This window comes from Seriola dumerili, unplaced genomic scaffold (genome assembly GCF_002260705.1).
Source record: "Seriola dumerili isolate Sdu_G_001 unplaced genomic scaffold, Sdu_1.0 BDQW01003649.1, whole genome shotgun sequence".
Classification (NCBI taxonomy): Eukaryota; Metazoa; Chordata; class Actinopteri; order Carangiformes; family Carangidae; genus Seriola; species Seriola dumerili.
Window position 1 is genome coordinate 318,487 of NW_019177904.1, and position 13,916 is coordinate 332,402.

Genomic DNA, 13,916 nt, shown 5'->3' on the forward strand with positions numbered 1-13,916 from the left:
CAGATAAACTCTCACAGAATAATTGATTAGTGATTGTGTGGAAAAGAAATAGACTCATGGCTGCAACTGATGTTTATTTTCTTTCCATTCATCTGCAGGAAATGGTGAAAAATGTTTCCTAAAGTCAGAGGGGATGTCTTCAGGTAACAGGTAACACGATTTACAGTTTGTTCTTTAAAAGTTCAGAAAATTGTGAAAAATCTCTTTTAGAATTTTCCCCAGAAAAGCAAAACCCAAATATTTTTGATGTAATATCGTAGAAAACAAAGAAAAGCTGCAAGGAAACAAAAACACATGTAGAAATCTTTAGTGATGATCACTCCACGTCTTATTATAGAGCAGATAAAGGTTGTAAAATAATATTATCAAAAGACAAATACAGCAGAAAATGTGTTTACATGTGAGGCGACTTTATTATAAGTCATTTTTGTGCATCTACATTTTCCTGTAAATCACTGAAAATATGAATCATTAACACTTTCAACTGGTTTTCTACTTAAAATATATAAATCAAGTTATGTTATTATAAACTAACCAACAATGAATACATCTCATATGAAGTCTAATTGTTGACAAACCCTGCAAATTAATAAACTCAATATCTGTTTATATCTGTTTACAACTACATTATAGTGATTTAAACAGCGTATATCTGCTAAATACGGAGGTTAAAGTAAAGTATTGTCCAAATAATGTTTTTTAAAAGCTTGTGTATAAAATATTATTTGTAAAGTAGCTAAAACTGTTTGATAAAAGTGCGATATCTTCACTGTGAAATCTGACAAGTTGATCTTACCTTAAATAAAAGTCTAGGAAACAGATTGCCTTGAAAATATAACGATTAGTCTTAAGTTAACTTGGGTTTATATCCCCTTGTTACATTTACTTAAAATTTAGTTCTGTTTACTTAATTTTAGTTGCTCCAACTTAAAAATAGCAGCTAAAATGAATTGATCTTTTTAAGTGCAGAGAAGCAGAAGCATAAAGTAGAAAGTAAATGTACTCTATTCCTTCCAGCTTATAAAACGCAGAACATTATTCATCATTGTAGAGTATTGTATGTTTTATTTTTAATGTAATATCCTTTTTTAAAAAGATCAGATAAATGTTGTGGAGTGGAAATATGAAGTTGCATGAACATAAAATACTCATGTGAAGTACAAGTACCTCAGTGGTCACATGTATTTACAGTGTGGATGTGGGTGTAGAGGAGGTGCAGACAGTTTGGGGGTGAGGTGTGTCTATTATCTGTTTTTGGAGGCAGGAAGGAGCAGAGGTGGTGGAGGGGTTATGTGTAGAGGAGGGGGGGGGGGGTCTTCCCAGACTTACTGGAGCCATGTTGTAACAGCCTCATTGAGACTGAATGAGACGTCTTAATTACTCCAGTTGTGAAAACTGAAGGAGGGGAGGGCGGGAGGGAAGCCAGGATGTGTGCTTTGATCTCTGGGGCTGAGGGTTTGAGCTGAGGTGGGACGCCCCCCTATAAATACAGACGGGCTGTGAGGAGGAGGCAGTAGAAGCTCTCCCTCCACCCGGACCGACCGCCCGACACACTCCCTCCCTGGATCTACTCTTTCTGGCTTCTCTCAGGAGAGAGCTCCAGCACTTTGCCGCCATGAGAGGACACTTCTCCATCGAGTGGATGGCCCAGAGCAGCCAGCCCGCAGGACCTCAGACCGGATCGGCCTCAGCCGGACCCGCAGCCTGCGGGACGCATGCGGAGAGTCTGCCTGGGTTTTACTGCAGGCAGAAGTCAGAGAATTTACCTGAGCAGCAGGAAGAGAGCCGGAGTCAGAGTCTGGATTCATACAGCCCGAGCACTCTGCAGCACCAGACGTCTCACAACCATCCAGGTCAGTTCACTCCTCTACATCTACTCCACCAGATGACCTCAGCAGGCCTTTCTCACGTTAATAATAATAATGCAACATAAAGAGTAATACAGTCATCGTCAGAGCGTCAGCTGTAAGATTCCTTACCTAAATAATAAACCCTCCTCACCCTCAGTCTCACATTATTCCTCTGAGTCTTTGCTACTGAAAGTGAATTTATAGCAACATTACTCTGAGTTGAAAAAATCACTGAAAGGGGCCATTTTTTTTTCTGCATTAAACACTTTTATTCACATTTCAGTTCTTTTAGTCGATGATACTTTTGCATGAACTTTTACTTGTAATGAAGTATTTTTTCTTCAGTAAAGGATCTGAGTACTTCTTCCACTTCTGGTTTACAGTCATCTTGTTGCATTTTGTTGCATTTATATTTATATTTTGTGGTTTTTAAGGTGAATTTAAAGCAGCGTTACTGTTGGAAAATGATTTATAAGATATTTATTTTGCAGTGGAGGAAAATAACAAAGTACATTTAATCTAGAATTTGTATTTAAGTACAATTTTGTGATACTTGTACTTGATTATTATTTATAAGCAGTTTATACATATATATACTTTAATAATAGTAAATATGTCTCTATAGGATCAATTGTTTACAAATATTGCAAATTAATAAAGAATTCAAAATGTTTACAGCTACATTATAGTGTGTTATAAACAAATTATTAATTTACAGTATTTGTAAACAATTGATCCTATAAAGACATATTTACTATTATTAAAGCTGTTTTACAATAATGTCATTCATTATCTGTTAATACAGCAGCCTGAGGAGTTTCAGTTATAATGTGCTAATTAAAACCATTAATAAAATGTTTATAAATAATCATTGATGATACAGCTTGTATGTAAAACATTAAATTGTAAAGTAACAACATGTAGTTGAGTTAAAAGTTCTTTCAGCTGAACTGTATAAACTCGTTTATTAGTGAGAAGTTTGTGGGTGTTTGATGCAAAAACTTTGGTCATTGTTCAGGATGTAAATAAATTGAATTAATTTCCTCTCTCCAGTGTCAGAGGCCGGTTTCAGCAGCGGGACAGAGGAGGAGACGTCCGGCTACGAGAGCGAAGGGGGTCGTTCCCTCTCCCCCGCCACCTCCCCTGGCTGCGCCCCCGCCTCACCGCCGTCCCCTCCCTCGGGCAGGAGACCCCGTACGGCCTTCACGGCGGAGCAGATCAGCAGCCTGGAGCGGGTGTTCAAGAGGAACGCTTACCTGGGAACACAGGACAAGGCGGAGCTCTGCAAGAAGCTCAACCTGTCTGATAAACAGGTAACAAGCCTCAGGGTTTTCAGTCTGTCAATACATATCAATATCAATACCACTGAGGTCACTGAGGTCATGACCTCTGAATCTTTTATTTTTAAAACCTTCACTAGTATTCTTATGAGACTCTGATTATCTGAGGAGCTGTTTGGGGTTGTGGACTCAAGATTTCAGTATTTGATTTTGATTGAATTTATGTATTTATTTTGATTGAACATGCTTCCCAGCAATATAATGTGACCTCAGTATTTGTGATGTTCTCTAACAGTGAGAAATATGAATAATTCTCTGGTGAAAACGTTTCCTCATGAACCTTTCTTCTTCTCTCCGGCTCAGATCAGGAACTGGTTTCAGAACCGGCGGATGAAGCTGAAGAGGACCGTGCAGGACGCCCTTGCTCACGCCTGCCAGGCAAACGTCGCCTCTCAGTTCATGCATTATCCCGAGCTGCAGGCCTACAGGCCGGGACCCTACCCCAGATACCACTCAGCGGGGGCATCGGGGGCAGCGGCGGCGGCGGCACAGGAGTCCCCGGCTGCCGCCTCCTACGTCCACCCGCACAGTCTCCAGTTCAGCTCCCCTCTGCCCAGCGTCTCCACTCTGGACCCCTTCTACCAGTACAGCGGCCTCCCGGGCGTCATGCTGCCCTCGGCCACAACTCAGCTCATGGGCTCCTACCCGACTTACCCTCAGTATTACTAACGAAGAAGAAGCCGCTGTAAAATCTTCACTGTGATATTTTGTCAAACAAAGTAAGATTGTTCTGGTTTTATTGTTTGAACAGAAGACGTTCTCATCTTATCCTAATAGGATCCACATGTTTAGAAGAAACATGCTGCGAAGGTTAAATCTGAATCCCGAGTCAAACAGGGGGCTGTGCAATATTATGGTTTGTGTGTGTATCTCTGCTTGTAACTGATGTACAGTTTGGATTTATTTAAATTTGAATCTATGAAGTGTTTTATTAAATTTTTGTTCTTATGTCACTGTGAAACCAGATTGTTAAAATAAAACTGTTGCTAAGATTTTACAGGTTGTCTGATGTGTTTTCATACAGGTAGAGGTGGAAAGTAACTAAATACTATCTACTATCTACTATCTACTATCTACTATCTATCTATCTATCTATCTATCTATCTATCTATCTATCTATCTATCTATCTATCTATCTATCAATCTATCTATCTATCTATCTATCTATCTTTTATATTTGTAAAACTGACAACAAAAAACAAAAACCTCAACCCTCAGATGAACTCACTTCTCCAGTGTTTTTAAATGTGTGTGTTTGTGCAATCCAGCTCCAAATGAGCTGAAAACAGGGAAAACAGGGAAAACAAAAGTACAAACTGTTTGATTTTCATGTTGCACAATCATATTTTCAACTGTGTGTTTTTCCTTCTGCACAGACAGAACCACAGCTCCCACTGAGGGCGCTGAGCTCATGTTCCTGCGAATATTCCAGGAAAATTTAGTGGGTTTAAGGTGTTTGTTGTGGGTTTGTTGGGTAGTTAGTTAGTTTACCGACTTAAACATCACAATACAAATATATAAAGTGATTAAACATGATCAGATATTTTTATGTTTGTTTTATGTTTATATTGTAACCGTGGTTTCAACTGACAGGAGCTGCTGTAACATGAAAAGACACCTGAGCTGCAAATAGAACTACACTGCCACCTGTAGGCGGAGCTGCGTAATGCAGGCAGGTACGTACTGGTACTTATTAAAGCCAATAATGGAAGATGTGTTCACATATTTTACTTCAGTTGAAGTAACAAAACTACACTGTAAAAATATCAATTAGTTAAAGTCCTGCATTCAAGATGTGAATGAAGTATTAGCAACAAAATGTGATCAAAGTATCACAAGTTAAAGTTTGTTATGCAGAATGTCTCCCTTCAGTTATTTAATCATTATCATATATTTCATAATATATCAATTATTATTATTACTGATTATTATCTTTCATCAGCATGTAATCAGAATTTTAATTGACTTAATGCACTGACGGGAACTTTAATGTATAAAGATCAGATTTTAAAAACTGATGTTTAAATCTTAATCTGTAAAATAACTCAAGTACAAGTACATGAAAATTGTACTTAAGTAGATAGAATATACTATCATATATATTATCATGTTTCCTGTTGCCCCTAATTTAATAATTAGAGCGACAGTTTATGATGTGTAATACATTTGTTTTGTGACAGGTGTGTTATCATTTAGGTCTGTGGTTTTCAGACTGATGCAAATCACCCACTTTGTTTAAAGCTCAACAGATCACACACGGTGAGATAAACGTGTGTTTGTCAGTCATGTGCAGATGTAATTACATTGTCAAAGCAAATACTGTTATTTTAAAGTCAGATTTCTGAGTGTTCAAATAATCTAAAGGCAGACTACGTGAGAAATATCACGTTCTTCTTCTTACCAATCAAAATAAAACACATCTTTGCTCCATTTAATTCACTCAGGGCCGGTTTCACACAAACTGGTGATGTGGAAATGTTGTACTAAGAAACACTCACAAACAAGAGTCTTTCTGAGTTTATTGTCACTCTTGTAAGTGTGAGTTTCAGACAGTGAGCGCATCATCAGTCTCTTCATACAGAGATACGACCACGATGTCCTTGAAGAAATGACGCTAAGAAATCACTGTGTCTTCATACATCACAGCATATTGACTAGTTTGTTTCCATGGTGATATGTTTGGTGCAAGTGAAGCAACTGTCTGAAGATCAGTTCACAAAGTCTGCAGGAGCATTTCTGACCTGAGGAGTGTTTACTATGAATATGGACGCTTCCCATTTACATACATTTTTGCTTTGAAAACATCTGTTCTGTGTAAAATGAGTGACTGGATCGAGGCTTTGATAAAAATGTAGTAAGTGGTAATTACAGTATTCTCACTCATGAATTTCCAGATGATGAAACATTTATTTATTTACATATCATATTGTTCGCCACATGGCTGGTGATCACAGCTGTGTCATTAATGTGACCCGTGCTCTCATCTCATCTTCTTCCTGCAGATACTTCTCTACAGCCGACGTGGACGGTCCAAACTCACTGCAGGTTCCTTTCCTCTGGAAAAAGAGGAAGTAAAAATAAACTCATGTGTTCCTTTGAATAAAAGAAGCTTTAAGATTGACACAGACGTGTGGAAACATACATACATTAAGAAAACATACTCCCATGTCCTAGATCTATTCATCTGCCTGCAAAATCATTGGAAGCCAATTACACAAGCAATAACTAGTGGTGGAAAGTAACTAAGTATATTTACTCATATTTTTAAGGTACTTTTACTTTACTTGAATATTTCCATTTAATCCTTCTTCATACCTCTGCAGTTTTAAAGGTAAATATTGTATTTTTTACTGCACTACATTTATCTGAAAGATTTTGTTATAGGTTGCTTTCCAAAATAAGATAAGATTTACATATAATACAATAACATTTTATAATATACATGTATAACAAAATAAGATATTCTAATTCATAATATAATAAGATTTCAAATACAAAACATGCATTCATTTTATAGAATATGATGGATTATAATAGGTTTTACTACCCAGTGATATAAAGTGACATGTGAGACGCTACTTACATAAAAAAATTTATATAATGATTACTTTTACTTTTTAATACCTTTTTGCTGATAACACTTTTACAGGTTTACTAAAGTGAAATTTTGTGTGTAGGACCTTTACTTACTTACCTATATCGTAATATTATTTTATTAATATGAATATATAATATTATATTTGTCCAATAAGTAATTCACAAAACTGTTTTGTACATATTAAAACGTGACCCCGAAAATTTCCAGATTGTTTGGCGAAAAACAATTCGTGTCGACATCCTGCACCAGCTGAAGCCAAAAAATAAATAAAAAAATAAAAACATAATTTTATATAACATATTATGTCAGACAAACAAGGAGAATTTCACAACCGATGGGAGAAGGTAAAAAAAAAAGCTTGACAAGAAGTACGCAAACGGAACCTCACCCTCGACCAATGGCTGAAGAGGGGTATTACATGTGGGCGTGATTGACAAACTCGACGGACCAATGGGAGAGCCGTACTCACGAGAGTGGCACGTGGTCGGACCAATCGCAGCGCTCCCCGGAGGGCACCCACGGTGGAGCGTGGAGGGGGGCGCGCGCTGGCTGAGTGCGCGCAGAAAGCAGCTACGCAGGAGAGAGGGGCAGAAGCCGAATGGTGGAGCTGAAGATGGCGGATGGCGACAGCGGGAGTGAGCGCGGTGGTAGCAGCGGGGGAGGAGGCGGAGGCGGCTTCCAGCACTTCCAGCGGGACCAGGAGACCCAGGAGCTGGCGTCCAAGCGCCTTGACATCCAGAACAAGCGCTTCTATCTGGACGTCAAGCAGAACAGCAAGGGCAGGTTCATCAAAATCGCCGAGGTAGGGGCCGGGGGCTCCAAAAGTCGCTTGACCCTCTCCCTGTCAGTGGCGGCGGAGTTCCGTGACTACCTCGGGGATTTCATCGAGCACTACGCCCAGCTGGGGCCTAGCAGTCCGGAGCAGATAGCCCAGGCTTCTGTGGGGGAGGACGGCGGGCCCAGGCGAGCGCTCAAGAGCGAGTTTCTCGTCCGGGAAAACCGCAAGTACTACCTGGACTTGAAGGAGAACCAGCGGGGGAGGTTCCTGCGGATCCGGCAGACCGTAAACCGTGGACCTGGCTTTGGAGTCGGGGGCCCTGTGGGCGGCATGCTGGCCGGCCAGACCATAGCCCTTCCGGCCCAGGGGTTAATAGAGTTTAGAGACGCCCTTGCTAAGCTCATAGATGATTACGGGGGAGACGACGAGGAGCTGACCGGGGGCACCGCCGCCGGGGGCTACGGAGAGCTCCCCGAGGGCACCTCCATCATGGTGGACTCCAAACGGTTCTTTTTCGACGTCGGGTCCAACAAATACGGAGTGTTCCTGCGTGTGAGCGAGGTGAAGCCCAGCTACAGGAACTCTATCACCATCCCGTTCAAAGCCTGGAGCAAATTCGGAGGAGCTTTCTGCCGATACGCCGAGGAGATGAAGGAGATCCAGGAGAGGCAGCGGGATAAGATGTACGAGAGGAGGGATGAGTCCGAGGGAGACGACGTGGATGACGACTGAGAAAACTAAAGTCAAACAGCTGTTAGTCCAGTTACACGACAGATCTGCAATATAGGGGTATTTTGCAAAAAAAAGAGAAAAAAAAAAGATAAAGTGCATGACAAATCGTGCTGTAATAGCCTACTAAAGTATCGTGGCGTTAAAAAAAAAGTACATGTGCAGGGAATTATTGGTGTATTATCCTAAAGTTTGTAGGGTTGAGGGTTGGAGTGGTTGTGTGAATCTGAAAGTGGAAAAAAAAAGTGGACTAAATGTGTAAATGAGATATATCTCATTGGCTGAAAAAAAAAGTGTGCTTTATTGTAAAAACGACAAAAAAAAGAAGAAAAAAGAAAGGAAAGAGAGAACCTACTAAAACCAGCAAATTGGTTTTTATAACTAGAAAATGAAGCCAATGAATGCTTTCCTATCTGCAACATAGTTTATATTTAAAGAGTGAGGAGTCAACCTGTTTAAGATGTTTTCCTTGCTCACTCTTAAGGAGCGAAGAGAGCGAGCATCCATTGTACTTCCTGTTCCGGTCCAGGTCTCTCCTCAGTGGGCAGTTTTGTGGGAATTTCTTTGCAAGTCAGTCAGATGAACCTGAGAGGAATGTCTAGAGAGCTGCTGTCGCTCTGTGGATGCTTTGCGTTAGATGTGTCAGCAGATGAGGAGCTGTCAAACAACACGGAGCCCAGCAGCAGCAGCAGAAGGCCGTTAATTAAAAAGACTACCCAAAAAAATGTTAGTGGAAGTTACTGAGAGGATTATCTGTAAGCCCAAACAACAAGGGTCTCGCGGACTAAATTAAAGTTTTGACTCCAGTAGTCAATTACAGTGCGGATCAGCTGGGTTTTATGTTATACATACAATCTTTGCAATATTTTCAAAGCATAATTCAGATAGTTTGACGTATAAGATTCACATTCAGCGAGGACTGGCGAGCGGCTTGTTTCCTGACTCCAGAGCATCCCTGGTGTCTGAGAGCGGCTGCTCTCTGGAAGGCCAACACACTGGGAGAGGACTTGTCTTTTGTGGAACGACGCACAGATAATATACATGAGACTTTTTAACGATGCTCATTTTTGCTCCCTCATGCCACTACAAGGGACCAGACACCCGGCAAGAGCGTCTGTGATCTTCTAGCTCAGCCGTGGCCTGCAGAGCATCGGCGGCTGGTTTTCGCCCATCAGCCTCTCTGTCGTGGTCAGAGCTGGACGGACGTCCGTCTCCACCAGCCGCAGGCCGCGCTCGGACATAACTGACAACATCTTCCAACACGTGAAGACCCTGGACAGAAACGCAGTGATGGATGTTTTCTTTTTGTTTTTGTTCATTTTTTTCTTGTTTTTTTTTTTTTTCAAAAGAGAACTATATTGAAATGAGATTCTACTTATAGGAAAGATATTACCAAACAAACCAGCAAAAGATATTTTCAAATACTTATAAAGGAAAATGTATTGTGTATAAAAAAAAAAAAAGAAGAATTTCAAGACTAAAAAATAAAAGAAAAGGTTAATTTCTTAAAACAAAGTTGTGACTCAAACCTCCAGATTATTTTTCATTTTGTTTTTCCTAGAGTGAAAGTATAACACTTCCTTAATTAAAACTACTTTAAATGCAATAACCAACGTTGTGACTGTATATTTTTAAATCTCTGTATTCATATGTGAATGTAACATGTTCCGCAGCCTGATTATTTTCATTATCGATTATTCTAATGATTATTTTCTCAATTAATTGATCAGTATTGGCCTGTGAAGTGTCAAAATTGTGGTGGTGACATCTTTAAATTCTATTATCCTCAAATTTTAATAATATGAAACAGAAAACCAGCAAATCGTCACACTTGAGAAGCAGGAACCAGAGAATATTGTTTTTACTTGTTTATAGCATCATCTTTTTTTTTTAAACATATTTTCTGTCTCTGAATCAAAATCTCTTCTAATTTCTTGCTGATGTTTTTTGTCCGAAGTTGCGTGATGAACAGAGAAAACCCGCGCTGGGAAAATCCAGCAATGTCAAATCCAGACCGGGATTACTGTGCTTTCACTTAAGAGGTCAGTGTGAGGATTTAAAAAGACGCCACATGCAGAATCTAAGGCCTCAGCCACATTGAAATAAGTCCACGGCTGCAACTGACAATTATTTTCATTTTCAGTTATTTGTTTGGGCAATAATATGTCAGGAAGTGTTGGAAATGTTTATTGAAAGTTCTTAAAGCCAGAGATGACGTCGTCAGAAGTCGAAGATTCAGTTTATTATTATTATCAGAGAAGATAAAGATCCTCACATTCGAGAAGCTGGAAACAGAATATTTGTCATTTTTCTTTTATAAAAATTACTTAAACAATCGATCAATTATTAAAAATTGTTGCCAATTAATTTTCTGTTGGTCAACAATCTGTCTTTTTATGTTATTGTGAGACCAGATCTCAAAAGGAAGAAGCTCTGAATATGTGAGCGACGATCCTGTTGATCTGATCTGAGTTTTACTCATTCAGGATGTAAAAGGCGACAAAAGATTAGAATTAGATCTTAAAATTAAAAGTTAATCAATGGATAACGTGACAAAAACGTGCAACAAAATGAACCTAAAGTATCAGAAGTGAAATGACTATTATTGTATTATTGGATCAATATTATTGATGTATGAAGTTAAATGTTGTAGCTGGTCGAGGTGGAGTTCAACTGCTGCTGTTATCAGGCATCGTATTTTATAAATTAAAAGACTTTTAAAATCTGAAAGTAACTGAAACGAGTCGATTGACAGAAAATCAATTGCTGACTTTTGATAATCGATCAATTGTTTCATAATCTGGTTTCCTGAAGAAAGTCGACTCTTAAGAAACTGTGGACGCAAAGTTTAAAACCTTTTTATGGACTGATTTAATAACTGGCAGCTTAATTGACACTGAAAAATAGTCGTTAGTTTGCACTGCAGTTAATTAACCAGCTAATCAGCTGATAGGAAGTAAATCCCCTCCTGCATTTTGATTATTGATTAATCATTTGCTCAAATGTCAATCTTTGGTTTTAGTTTCTCAGATGTGACGATTTGCTGCTTCGCACTGCTTATTGACATTTTATAGACTCTTAATGATTCATTGATGAATTGAAACTACCTGAAGGATTAATGGACAGCATTAGATGCAGATTTCAGCGTCTGAAACGTGAGGATTTCCTGCTTTTCTTTGTCATGTATGATTATAAATTCATGGCTGGATTTCCCTTGTACAGGCCCCCCCCCTGAAACCAATCAGTACTCTAATTTAATAGTTGATGAACAGAAAATGAAGTGGGATGAATTCTGATAATTGATTTTTGGCTTCATTTTTAAGCAGAAACTGCTAAAGAATTCACTTTTACCTGCTTCTCAAATGTAAATATTTGCTAATTTCTCCCTTTTCTACGACAGTAAAACTCGACATCTTTAGGTTTTTGGCTGCTCAGACAAAACGAGATAATAATATATAATTATGAGCATGTTTCACTATTTTATTTTGATAATTATTGCAGCTTTACAGTATTTCTATGATGCATTCTCCTGGTGTTTATCACTTCACTCAGAGAAAACTGAAGCAATCTGTTAAAAAACGAGCAGAATATGAAGTAAACGGTGGAGGGCCCATAAACTTTCAAACTAATCCGTTATGAAACTACGTAGACCTGGATGACGTGAGTGAACCTGGGGGTGTTGTGGGTAAATTGAATGTCTAGATTAATCAGATCAAGATTAAGCAACAAAGGAAACGATGTGTAGCTGCGGCCCTGATGGGACGTGGATATCAGATGGTCGTTGTAGCAGGGATTGAGGAGCATATGCTTTACAGTTGCTCTCCTCCCACACACACACACACACACACACACACTCACACACTGTTTGGCGTGACGCAGCAGCTGTCTCTCAAGTTAATAAAGACTATGCAGGAAGCAGCTCGACACACAACGAGAGCTTGTTCTCGAACCCGCGTCAGAGAGAAATCTGAAGGACATGGCGTTTTAGTCGTGGTCCTCATCCCTCAGGTCGCTCATCAGACGAGTGTTTTGTGTGGAAATAACTTGTTTTCCGACTTCAGTGAGGAGCAGAGAAGTTAAAGTTGAGGAGGGGGGTTTGAAGAGACTCGAGGGTAATTTGACTCCCCCCCCGCCCCCCCATGCTGATCTGTTCTCCTGTTGTTGAAGCCTGTTCTCTGGTTCTGTAAGTTTGGCAGCTGTTAGGCCGCCATGCGTCTGCTGTAAGGGCCTGCTGACAGGGCACGCCGGCTATTTTAATGTGGGAGGCCTCGGCAAGACTTGACATTCCTAGTCAAGGGAGTCAGCTGTGCCATTAGGACCTCCTCATTGCCCGGGGACTTGGTCGCACAACAGTTTGATTGTGCTGAGATCCGCTCACATGTGGCGCACACAAGATTCCTCCTGTGTAAACGCACCCAGCTGTGTGCAGCCAGGTACGACACATGGAGAGAGAACAGATGTTTTGTTCGTAGCAGCGAGCGAACGGTGATGAGAGGTGAGTTTGTCGAGGCTCTTTAGTTGGTCCCCAATTGTTTCTGTGGCTCCTTACAAGCTCCAGCACATAATTACCGTCCAGTAGCTTTTTATTAGAAGATATGATGAACAATCATGAGAGTAAAAATGGCCGGAGGGGGGGGGGGCACAGTACAGAGAGCAGTGTTAGCAGATGGGGGTCGTCCTCACTGAGAGGAACATACAGAAACAGGACAGGAAAGGTTGCAGTGGTTTCACTGGGTACAGTTTTTCTTTTAGCCTACATTGTTTGAATTTTGGAAAATAAAATATGCAGAATTTGCAATTAGTAGTTCCTGTTTTGTGCGTACCACTGTGTGTACTGACACCTACCAATGAATCACTTTGATACTGGAGAGAGATCCTAAAAACATGAAGCTGTGCAGCTACAAGAGGCCAGACGTGGACGTTTGGACATCAGAGATAATGAATGTAAAGATATCTGTCTGCAGATTTCACTGATTTGGGGTTATTGACAGACATTGCGGCAACTTCCACTAAGGGTTTCCACCTGAAGGTCGTCCGTGAGCTGTTGATTGTGTTGATCAGCAGCCAAACAACAGGAAGTAGCTTCCTCCTTACACTTTTAAATTCAGTGGAATATATCCAAACCTTTCGGAGGTGGTAACTTAAATTATGAAAACCTGCCCAACCAATTTTTACACAATTAAAGGGACTATTTGTAAGTTTTCTTGTTTAAGTGTTTTTTACAGATTATAAAAAATAATAGCAACCAAACAAACCAGTAGAGGAATAACAAGACAAATACATGGATAATCCCTCCATTGACTGTAAGCCTGTTGAGACATGGCTCATCTAATGATAATATAATTAGCATTAAAGGGGCTAATTGTACGTTTTCTCTTGCAGTGGAGCAGGTGGTGGTGAACGTCGCTTGAAAAGAGCTTTGGACATCGAGGCGTTCACAAGACAAGAGGTTATAATACGTCCTCTGAGCAGCGCTATGTCTTCAGGCTACAGTGAATCGCTATCGGACACTGACACGTCCGGCTGGGGCTAGCTGGTTAGCATGCTAACTTGAGTAGAAGAAAAGATGTGATGCAGGCAGGAGTTAACACTGGCGTTTCTTTCCACCTCTGGAGACAGCT

The 13,916-nt window shown here is 40.1% G+C and overlaps 2 protein-coding genes across 2 annotated transcripts; both read left to right on the plus strand.

Moving 5' to 3' along the window:
* Positions 1-1,615: 1,615 nt before the first annotated feature.
* LOC111239670 (homeobox protein vent1-like) lies at positions 1,616-3,859 on the plus strand. Its single transcript, XM_022769566.1, has 3 exons — positions 1,616-1,853; positions 2,904-3,163; positions 3,494-3,859. The coding sequence occupies exons 1-3, from the start codon at positions 1,616-1,618 to the stop codon at positions 3,857-3,859; spliced, it is 864 nt and encodes a 287-aa protein (XP_022625287.1).
* A 3,354-nt stretch (positions 3,860-7,213) lies between these two features.
* purb (purine rich element binding protein B) lies at positions 7,214-11,025 on the plus strand. The gene has a single exon (XM_022769549.1). It carries the CDS (start codon positions 7,387-7,389, stop codon positions 8,296-8,298), a length of 912 nt encoding a protein of 303 aa, XP_022625270.1. The 5' UTR covers positions 7,214-7,386; the 3' UTR covers positions 8,299-11,025.
* The last annotated feature ends 2,891 nt before the right edge of the window (positions 11,026-13,916 follow it).

Coding starts and splice junctions, on each gene's coding strand:
- LOC111239670 (XM_022769566.1), top strand. CDS start 1,616: ATGAGAGGACACTTCTCCATCGAGTGGATGGCCCAGAGCAGCCAGCCC. Junction 1,854..2,903: donor GACGTCTCACAACCATCCAG/GTCAGTTCACTC, acceptor TCCTCTCTCCAG/TGTCAGAGGCCGGTTTCAGC. Junction 3,164..3,493: donor TCAACCTGTCTGATAAACAG/GTAACAAGCCTC, acceptor TCTCCGGCTCAG/ATCAGGAACTGGTTTCAGAA.
- purb (XM_022769549.1), top strand. CDS start 7,387: ATGGTGGAGCTGAAGATGGCGGATGGCGACAGCGGGAGTGAGCGCGGT.